The 11,210-nt window shown below is 42.0% G+C and overlaps 1 protein-coding gene across 1 annotated transcript in view; it reads left to right on the forward strand.

Moving 5' to 3' along the window:
* The first annotated feature begins 343 nt into the window (after positions 1-343).
* The window catches only part of CCRN4L (CCR4 carbon catabolite repression 4-like (S. cerevisiae)), a 32,191-nt gene continuing 21,324 nt past the window's right edge, over positions 344-11,210 (forward strand). The window contains exon 1 of the mRNA XM_012654861.1: positions 344-753. Within this exon, the coding sequence (XP_012510315.1) occupies positions 546-753 (208 nt within the window). The 5' untranslated portion in view covers positions 344-545. The remainder of the gene's footprint in view (positions 754-11,210) is intronic.

The following is an 11,210-nucleotide window of genomic DNA, read 5'->3' on the forward strand; positions in this document are numbered from 1 at the left end:
CACGTGTCCCCTGGGCCACAGCCCTGGAACTGTCTCGGGATTCCCAGCCTATGGGTGCTTCCATTCCAGCCAGAGGAAGGGGACGCTTATTTCTTTAAAACCGTGTCAACGGATACTTCTTCCTTTAGACCTCATACAGCCCCGCGCTATGGAACACTGTAAATCCTCCTTCCTTTAAAAATAGGATTACCCCGGGCCTAGGCAGCCTAGCCTGGTCGCTTCGGGTCCGGTCCCGCGGATGCCCCTCCCGCTCGCGCTTGGTAGCGACCGCTTTGTCAGCGCGCAGCGCTCGCCGGTAACCCCGGCTCTCGTCAGCCGGCTGCCGCCCGTACGGCCGCTGCTACCGCCGCTGCCGCGCTCCTGCGCCCTCCCGGCAGGTTCAGCTGCCCAGGACTTTCCCTAGTACCTGGGCGGGGTGAGAAGGGGCCTCGGAGCATCGGTCCGGGCTGCCCCGACAGTCTGCTCGGCTCGCCGGCCTCGGCCCCAGCCGGGCTCCGCTCCTCGGCGCGCGAGGGGCCGCGGCGGTTGTGGCGGCGGCGCCCGGCATGTATCAGAGCCCGCGGCGGCTCTGCTCGGCCCTGCTGCAGAGGGACGCGCCCGGCCTGCGCCGCCTGCCCACCCCCGGGCTGCGCCGCCAGTCGTCCCCGCCGGCGGCTGTCCCCCGGCCTGCGGCTGCCCCCCGGCCCGCGTCCCCCCTGCTGCTGGCGGCGGCCTCGGCAGCCTCGGGCGCCGTGAGGTCGTGTTCGCGAACAGGTGAGTGCACGGCGGTTCCGGGCGGCCAACCCTGGAGACGGCGCGGAATGAATGGGAAGCCCTGTGGGGTCCGGCCTGGGAGCGTGTCCTCTCCCCGAGCTGCCGTCTCCGTTCCCTTTTTCTCCCAACTTGCCTGGGGCTCGCTTCAAGTCTGGTAAGAACTGGAACAGTGAGTGAATCCAGGTTCCCGCTTGACCCTCCTTGGATGCCGTGCTTTCAGTATTTCTCGCTCTGGCCCTACGTTAAATTTCCCCCTTCCCAGGCCACAAATTATTTATGTTGGTTACACTTTTTATTGCACTACTTATGGACATTTTTATGGAAAAAATTTAAAGTGATACTTATTTGATCGTGTGGCGTGCATGGCCCAGATGTTCTGAATTTTTTTTAAAGTCATGTTAATAACACATATGACTCGTTTGCATTTGTTTTTTGTTTGTTTTTGTTTTTAGTCTTTCACTCTTAATACTTAAGGTCAGTCTGTGTCCTGTATACCTGGGTTAAGATCTTATAAAAGTGACACTTTCCTTTCACCAATAGCAGTTTTTATACATCATCTTATACTACTTTGGGTTTCGCTTTTTTGGCATCTCAGTTTCTGTTGAGGGACACATTACTATGGCCACAAATGACAAATTAATTACACTTTTAAAATTGAAAAATGCAGTTTCTCTTTCAAAACTGGCAATTACTTCTTAACACTTTTTAAGAGTGTATTTTGGTTGTGGTCAGTATTGCTATTTAACACATTTGTATAACCAGTCTAGATTATAAGTAACTACATTTTGCTAAGAAAGTTTTGGAGTAAGAAGGACAAATTGAGCAGTAGAAAGAATAGGTTCAATGTGGTTTTCTTTAACAAAAATGATCATCTGAAATGTGATTAAGCTCTATTCATGTTATTTAGGCTGGGATCCACTTTTAAAATTGGGATGTTAAACTGGTTACTGGAGACTCAAAACTATATTGTTTTTTAGAAAGAGTGAACTTAGTCATAGATTTTTTTTACCCAATTCTATAGGAATTTGGCACATTGTGAAATAACTGTTAGAATGGGTACTACCTAATTTTTTTGTTTTTTGGTTTTTTGCTGAAAATGTTCCAGAGGAACATTGTTAGGTTTGAGGTGGGAAAAGTAAAAACCACTGGTGTTTGCTGTACCAGCTGATATCTTAAATTCCCTCAGAGTCCCTCAGAGACAGGGTTAGTAGGTACATGGTGGGAATGCAGTAAGCTTTTGTAACACAGATACGGATGGTTGTGTGTTAACTGAGGAATAAATGGTCAGGTCACATAGAGCATTTGGAATGTTAGGCTTTTGACAAAGAAAGTGTTTTGTGAACTTTTAAAAAGTCCTTTGAAACCCCTTAGTTTGACAGATAAGGAAATTGAAGGAGGTTATGATACTTAAACTATTGTAGACAGTGAGTACAAAATCTAGGGAATTGTCCTGTTTTGTGCAGTTTTAGCTTTGGTTACTTATTAGAAGAAATGTGTGCCTACATTCATTCATTAATTGCTTGATCTCATTCAGGAAGGTCTTTACAGAATGTCTCATGCAATGTAGGTGTTTTATTATAGGAGATAAAAAATGTGAGCTTTAGTCAGTCCCTAAGGGGTTTACTGCCCAGTAAGAGATGAGATTTGCACAAAGAAATAAATGGCTGTTTAGTGACAGGGGACACCTTCTATTCTCTTGACTTGCAAATGGCACAAGGGCACAAGAGAGTGGGAAGTCCTTTTCAGCAATGATGATGCTTTTAGGCTTCTAGAAGTGACTGGCATTTGAGCTAGACCTTGAAGCATGGCTAGGATTGGAAGAGATTACTATCCAAACATTTTGTTTGGGAAAAGTCGGACCAACTGGGGAAAGGCATTAGGCATGGATGAGGAAAGGTGAGAGAAGAAGCACTTTACAAAATGGGCATTGTTTCCCACGGAGCTTCAGAACCAGCATTAGGTTCTTTTTAAAAATTCAGATTCTTGGATCCTGTTGTAGACCTATTAAATCAGAATCATTCATGATAGGCCCTGGATTCCACATTTCTGAACAAAGTAACAATAAAACTGCAGATTATTCTTACATGTCCCAAAGTTTGGACAACTGGCAGCCACGAGTGCGAGAGGCCTTGATGGATCTGAAAGCCATTCTTCTCTCCAGAGTCTTGTGAGGGGGAATGGTAAGTCCCAGTGCTTGGCCTCATTTGATATCAGGTTTCCTGACTTAGGCCCCTTGGCAATTGAAGGTTTTATAGGGAAGAAGACAGTACGGTCCCTTTGCAGTTATCAAATTCTAGGTTGTTAAAATTGAAACGGGACCTTGGAGATCTTAGTGTTTTTCTTCCTTTTCTCAAGCAAGGATAGCAGTCCCCATAAAGAGGTGGCAGTTGCCACAGTTACTGTACTGGGTGAAGTGCAGGCAGGAGTCATCTGTGGGTTTATAAATGCTATCCTCCCGATTCCTCCTCCTCAGATAATGAAGAGTTGGCTGAGTTACTGTTCTCCACCACTGTAACATGTTGCTTTTTTCTTGGTACAATTTTAACAGCAAATACCAGCTCATTTGAGGAGGAGGCTTTATTTAGTATGTCCTTTAACTATGTGAGTAAGCTGCTTATGAGAGAGAAAAAAATGGGAAAACTTGTAATTATCAAGCTTCTGCAGAATAAATTGGTTTCCTTGTGGGAGAACTAAGGCATCATTTTTCTGTAGCATTCAATGGTAGTAGTTTAAATACAGTGAGCTCTTGGGGGCTTTTGGGTTAATAACCATGGCTCCAGAATCACATTCAACACGCTTATATATAAACATTTGCAAGTCTTTTAACCTTGCTTGCTGTCTCTTTACACTATACCTAGAAAAAAATAAATAAGATAAATTGATAGCAATTTATCCATAAACCTTATTGAACAATACACTTAAAAGGGCAAATATTACATTGTGCCACATGACTAATTGCAGTAAGAATTAAAAAGAAAGATAAATCAGGGTGGCTGAATTTTTCACAACACCCTTTACTTCGAATAGGTGAAAGGAAGGTATTTGGGAAGGGGGAAGGTGGGTTGGAGGGGTGGGAAGAGGTGGCCACACATTCCTGGAAGAAGGTAGCAAATGTGACAGGGAGCAGTGGTGAACATCTTTGGAAAAGAGGTACATCGAGAATCATCTGGGACACTTGTTAAATGCAGATTTTTGGTCTTTCATCCATCTGTTTGAATCCATTTCCTGAGGAGAAGCCTGGTAAATTGTGTATCGGAACAGTGCCCCAGGTGACTCTTTTGTAAAGTCTGGGGAGTATTTTGTGAGCTCCACCCTCCTTTCTAAAGGTACTTATTCCTGAGGAGTTTGAGAGGCTCTGAAGAGGACTCCAGAAGAGTGTTAAGATCTTTGAGCTTGGGCCTAACGCAATTCAAGAGACCCCCTGAGCAAGAACGTTCACCCAACAAAAGCAGGTTATAAGGAAGAAATTAACATATCTGTGAAAGTTCCCTGAGAATAAACTTGAGACTGACATTGTGATGGAAGTGTATCCATGCAGTTGTAATACTTACAGAGTGGACAGGGGGTAAATACAATAACCAAAGAGGTTTCTATGATATTTACTAAAAGAAAAGTGAGGTAGTTATATATTCTGGTTTCTTGTAAGGGCTAGGAGCAGAAGGGAGACTCACAGCATGTATATTTGCTGTTCAAAGTCACTCCTGCCTAATGGGAGTTTATAGGGCCTTGATAGCCATTTAAATGATGGTATTATACTAGAGTAAATACTCAGAAATTTGAAGGATAATGCACGTGGGCGTTTGGCCTCATGGTAAACCCACGTGGACTTTTGTAAGATATTTTTGATTTATTCTTATTCCTAGAATAGGGAGAAATCAGCCTTCCCACAGAAGGAGTAAGACCACAAATGAAAACCTTACCTGTCCTCTTGTCTCTTTGTGGCCTCAAAGCAACACTTGGAACATAGTTACCATGAATTTAGATGTGGGCAAGAGTGCCCAGGGGAAAGAAGGCTAAAGAAAATTCGTACCATCCAATTTGAATGTCCCTATAAAAAATTTTTTTTTCTCCTTCCACTGTCAAAAAAATGCCTGGACCCCATTCGGATCTTCTGAATTTTAATATTTGCAGTGGGGCCTGAGCATCTGGTGATTCTGACACGTAGCCAGGGTAGATGACAGCCACTTCACCTGTGAGGAGACCCATTTCACCCATTGCCATAAGTGTCTCGCTGATGTGGCCATTCTCCTGCCTCCAAAAGTTACACTGCTGTTGGATTGTGGGGGGTTATGCAGAAAGGAAAATTTTAAAACCACTTTTATTCCATACTCAGAATTGTACAGGGTGTCCCCAAAGTCGCCATACATAGGAAAAATGGGAAATTGTAGCTAAATGTACCTTTATTTACAAAATATTCGTTACAAAATTTTACAAATATTGTATGACTAGAAATGAAAAATTTTGTAAAATTGACTTTTGGGACAGGCTGTAGTATAAGAAGTCCGTGAAAATAAGTGCTTAAAAAGTTACAATGCAGCCGAAATTACAGAAAGAATTGTTGCAGAGGGGCATCTGGGAAGTCCCTTCGTCTCACGCAGCCTCTCTACCAGGTGTCTTCTTCCTTTCCCGTCTTTTCTGTCCTTCCATTGCCGCAGGTGTGTTTGCAAGTCTGCACATGCGCTTGTGACTCTCAGTACCTTGTCCAGGACAGGGTGCAAAGGAAGTTACTCTGCAGATTCTAATAATACCTTGGATGTAATACTTTTCTATTTCCTTTTTATTTTTGCTTTCATGGATGTTAACTATCATTGAGGGTCTGCTGAAGGGGAAAGTTTCTCTTTCAAATCTCATAGGTCAGATACTTATTTCTAGAATTAATTTCTCTTTCAGATGGTTCTGAAATTTTTTTTTAATTTTTTATTTTTGGTGGGTCTTCCGGTGAAAACCAGATAGACAAATTTATAAAAAAGCTATAACATTGGTTCTGAAATTTTATTTGGAAATAATTCTGAATTTTATTTGGAAATAATTTCATGATGATGTTCTTAATTAATTTTTTTAAAAAATTAAAGCAGTAACACCATGCCCATAATAAAAAATCTTTTGCCTCTGAACGTTAAATATCACTATGAATACTTATTATCTCTAGAGGCTTACAAGATTTTCTTATCCTTGGTGTTCCAAAGGTTCATCAGGATAAACATCTGAGCATCTGGTATGCCCATGCAATCTAAGGACCATTCTTTAGCACAGGCAAAGTTTATATCATTTCTGGGATTATTTTATCCACTATACTGTCTCTTGTTCTCATGTTCTTGAACTCCTGTTAGACAGATTGTTGGTCATATGGATCAGTCCTTCATGTCTCTTCATTCATGTTTAATGTCTTTCTTCTCTATTTCATGAGATTTTTAAAAGATTTCCATTCTGCAGTCATTTTAAATTCCTAGACATTTACTAGTTCTGTAATTGCTCCTTTTTTCATAGAAGCCTATGTTTTGCGTCCATAATATCTCTTGTAGCTTTAAATATATGCAGATATGGCTGCCTGTTTCTCCTTCAGACCTCTCTCCTGAAAAGGAAGCAGTCTGCAAGCTTTCTAGGTGGGAAGGCGGTCAGTAGAGTGAGCAGCCGGGCCTCCCTGTAGACTGCATGGGAGGGACAGGCTGGGGACCCGTGCCTTTGCCAAAGTAAAGAAGGCTTTGTTCTCTGTTCTTCAGTTTTACTCTAACCTCTCACCACCACCACCTTTTTTTTAAACTATCGTTGAGATTCAGAGTTAGCTCCTGATCTGGTCTGCTTCCCTTTCAGGTCCATTTACCCCTGGGAGCCCTTCTAATGCTTCTTTGGAGCCATCTTGCTTCTATCCTTCCCAGCTTTTGTCGGTGTGAGGGGCCACTTGTAACTAGTGCAGCTGTTTCAGTTTCCATTCTTGAATGAATTACCCTAGCAATTGCCCCTCTCCTGCCCTTCCTATTTGTTGACTCAGCTTGGAGTTTCTTCAAGGTGCCCTTGGGAAGAACCATATTCACCCTTGGTAGCTTGTATTGCCATCTTCCCCACTCTGGTTTCTCTATAAATTCAAACCTGTTTCTGTCTTCCTGGAATTCCCTCAGTTTTTTGGCCCATTTATGGCACATATTCATTCTTGTATCCTGGTATTGTTGATATATTCTTTAACCTTTTTTGAATGTAGTTACTTTATTCTTGAAAGATCTTAGGAAGGAGAGAAAGCAAATGTATGTTCCACTTTGCTCTCCTAATCTGGAGTCAACCTGCCCACTGACCTTTGACTGTATCCGAAGTATCAATTCTTGTTCTAAAAAATGAGTAGTTGGAATACAGATTTTTAAAACCATTGACAGTTTTACTTGAGGTTATTAAAGAAATTTCTATTCCTACATGTGCCTTAATTATTCAAGCAAATTTTTATATGAAAACTGGTTCCCCTCTTTTTAAGTGACTATAAATCTTTCATTGGTTTTATGATATATATACAAACGGACTATACAGTTTTATTTTATTTTATTTTTTTGAAATGAGGTCTTGCTCTGTTGCCCAGACTGGCCTTGAACTCCTGGGCTCAAGGGACCCTCCTGCCTCAGCCTCTTGAGTAGCTGGGACTACAGGTGTCTGGCTCATTTTAATATAATCTAGAGCAAGTGTTGGCAAACTTTTTCCATAAAGAGACAGCTAGCAGATATTTTAGGCTTTCCGGGCCCCATATGTCTGTCGCAACTACCCAGCTCTGCTGTTGTAGTGTGAAAGCAGCTATAGACAATACAATACGTAAAATTTATTTATGGGCACTGAAATGTGAATTTCGTATCATTTCACATGTCATGAAGTATTACTATTCTTAAGGGTTTTTTTCAACCATTTAAAAATACAAAAGCCTTTCTTAGCTTACAGGCAGCACACAAACAGGGTACCAATAAGATTTAGCTCTTGGGCCATAGTTTGTAGACCCCTGATCCGGAGAGAACTCTGTACTGTCAGCAAAGTATTCCTTTTAGTTTTCATATTTCCATTCATAACTGTAAAAACAGATCATTTTCTTGAGTGTCCCAGAAATGTTAGCGATGGGATACCACCAGATTTTTAGCTTTTGCTTTTCCTTCATTTCACTCTAGAGCATTGTGCTAGAAAAGCCCAGCTGGTGGAAATAATTGGCCAGCCAGTACACAACTGAGCACCCATCAACTGTGTTAAACTAGCTTTTATTGTGGAGGGATTTCCTTTTCCTTAGAGATATTTTCTAGAGAAATTTGTCATGACTGAAGGTACAGCTCAGCTTTGTCCGGAAAACACTCTGGCAGTCTTGTCCAAAGAATGTGTCTGTGACTGCTGCCTGGCAAAGAGAGGTCCTTTGGATTGTCACACTGTGTCTAGGTGCTTGTATTTTTAGACACATTAGGTTGAGAATCATGACCTTCACTTGATATCTCTGGTAATGCCATGCGGGGTGTGACACTGCTTCGTACACTTTGTGCTGTGCCAGCGTGTGTGTGTGTAATGGCAGTGACGTCGACAAACGGAGGAGGTGGAACCTGACCTCTGCTTGTTCCTGGCGTGAAGAATGGGCTGCTGTGTGTGCCTCTGGCACACACCCTGGCCCGAGTCATCCATCACAGTTGTCCTGACACGGTGTCAGCACGGTTGGAGATGCTGACGAGCAGCAGTCCAAGGTACAGGTAAAGTAACTTTCTCCAGGGCCAAACCCTGTACTAGTTTTGCAATCTTGAGAAAACTGCAATCTCTTAACCTCAGTATCCACGTCTATAAACTGGCGAGTGTAATACCCACTGTGCTGGATTGTTGGAAAGAGTAATGAAAATACCTGGAAGTAGCCTGGCACATTATCTCAAATGTTAATAGCCGTCTCTGTAAGCCCAGAAGTGAGCTTCACCGAATGTAGCAGAATAGCTAACATTTAGCTGATGACTTAGGATGTGTTAGGTATGTCCAATTTAATTCAACTATTCCTCACAGTAACCAAATGAAGTAGGCATCCCCAAATGAAGAAACTGAGGCGTGGAGAGGTAAATAAGTTGTCCAGGATCCTATTAGTAAAAGGTGGAGCCAGGGTTTGAAACCAGGCAGCCTCACAGGAATGCATGTGTTTAAGCCTGTCCTGTCTCTGCCGAACTGCAGCCTGAACTGCCTGAGGAGAGTGAAGGCTTCAGCTGTAAGGCTCCCACAGTAAGCCTCGCTGAAATTGCTGAGTGCTCCAGGCATGCCTGTTATATTCAGTCAATCGTACTCAGCAACAGATTTGGAGACTAGTCACTGACTCAAATATTTGACTCTCACCAGAAAATAATATCTTCCTAAATTGGCACTTAGGATCCAGTCTCTAGGATCTGGAAATTAACGTCATACGAGTCCACAGTATGCAAAATTTAAAGGTGGTCACGTTCATTTACCAGGTGGACCTTCAGGGGGCATGTTTTACTCTTGGAGTGTTGGTTTTCTAGCTGATGGGTACACACCACAGTCTCACAGAATCCCAGAAAGATAGAGCTACATTTAATAGTGACTCAGGACAAGTCATTTAAATTTCTGAACCTCAGTGTCCTTATCTTTAAAATGGTGTTAATAATAACCGAGGAGTTCTTGAGTGGGTAATAGGTAACAGCAAGTAAAAGTGCTAGGTATACCATAAAATGCTCTACTGATAAAGAGCGGCCCTCCCTCGGTGCTTGACTGGATTCCTTGGCACTTGCTGTCACTACCATCCGTTCTTTCATTAACGTTTTTTAAAGCACTGAGTTGGGTACTGGGGGAAGTGGTAAAAAAGGGAGACATAGTCCCTGCCTGCAGGGAACTTAGAGTCTCATGAGTAAAGGACAAGGATTGTAGTTCAAATATCCAAGGGTGACCTAAGTAAGAGAAGCAGGCCAGGTGTAAGAGAGAGTCCTCCTGGCTTGATCCCAGAGCAAAGCATGGTGGCTATGAGTCTTTATGTATCGATTCCCTTAGTATATATTAAATAAATATATTGTATATCCAACATACAAGCTGTTTTATGTCGATGGTTATCTTGTGTGAATTTCACTCTATTGTGTGGGAGGTGGCCACATTTATTCCAGAACCTACTCTAAGAAGCCTAATGAAAATCACCTGCTTAAATTAGTTAGCCATTTTAATTTTCGGAGATGGTTTAACACATATATGGCCAGTAGATGGCAGCATTGGATTGCTGTTCTGGTGATGCCTTCCTGTGACGTTTGTCGGTAACAGTTTGTGTTTTGTGTATTTCGAGGTTTCTTTGGGCCCAAGGCTGATCAGCTTCAGCAGCTTCCCAGGTGTGTATCCAAAATAATCCTCTCTTTTGTTTATTCTTTGATTTTCAATCAGCGTTTTTGGTGAGCCACCCTTTCAAGGCGCTAAGCTCAAACTAATGGTGAGAGGAATTATTCAGACTCTTGAATAGGCAAAGCCCAAGCAATTGCTGGGTAACTGGACAACATTACGTGGACGGATTTCTGTCTTCTGTGATTCCTAAGTGCTGCTAGGACTGCTTGGAAAGGTAGGCCCAGTCGGTTTGGATCTTAACTGTCAGGGTTGTTATCCAACATTCTGATTGTTGATGTGAAAATATTTCATTAAATCCTGATCATTTTCCTCATGGCCAGCCCTCTTAGGGACTTGTATTGTGATCTGCCTAGATTGCCTCAGAAGTGTGTAGTAATTGGTAGTATTAAGGGTATGCATGTATTTCAAACATTTTAGTTATTAGCCCACTTTTACTCTGTGTTTTAGGAAAGTGAAAGGATGGCTAAATGGGAGGAGTTTACATAGTGTTACTACATTTCAGAAATCTAAATAATCTGAATTCTCAGGCAGTTCTTTAAAGGCTATCGTAAGGGTAAGAAGAGTTATTTATTCTTAGGAAGAAAGTAGCAGTGAGGTATTAATAATAATAGTACAAGCAATGAAAGCATCCAGTTCTAAATGTACATGGAAATATGCTTATAGGATTAGTCAGTGGCGAGGGATGGGATGGTGTTGCTAAATGGATGGCAGGCGTAAGAGATGGTGCTATTTTGACCTGCCTGTTGCCTATATAAACAATATGATCTCTGTGTTATGTTGAGAATGATAGCTGATACTTTTTCTAGTAAAGTGGCTGTAAAAAAATGAATTTTGGGCAAAAACCAAATACATATGGGTTCAAATCCAAAATATTCATCTCCAAACACATATAAATTAGACCCAGAAGCTAGTATGAGTGCTAAATAAAGTTCAGCAGAGGTTTTGTCAAGTTTGGGTACTTTTCAATATCTTGATTGCTACCTGGATGAATTAATTATTTGTGCTATCTAGCCTCAGAAATTAAGCTTTGAATATTGAGCTTTTCTAAACGTTTGAAGATCTTTTAAAAGAACAATAACTCCTACTAAGGCCTAAAACTTCAGTAGAGTGGTTTGAAACCTTGGAAATCTTGGAGGATT

The sequence above is a fragment of the Propithecus coquereli genome, unplaced genomic scaffold (genome assembly GCF_000956105.1).
Source record: "Propithecus coquereli isolate 6110/MARCELLA unplaced genomic scaffold, Pcoq_1.0 Scaffold112, whole genome shotgun sequence".
Taxonomy (NCBI): Eukaryota; Metazoa; Chordata; class Mammalia; order Primates; family Indriidae; genus Propithecus; species Propithecus coquereli.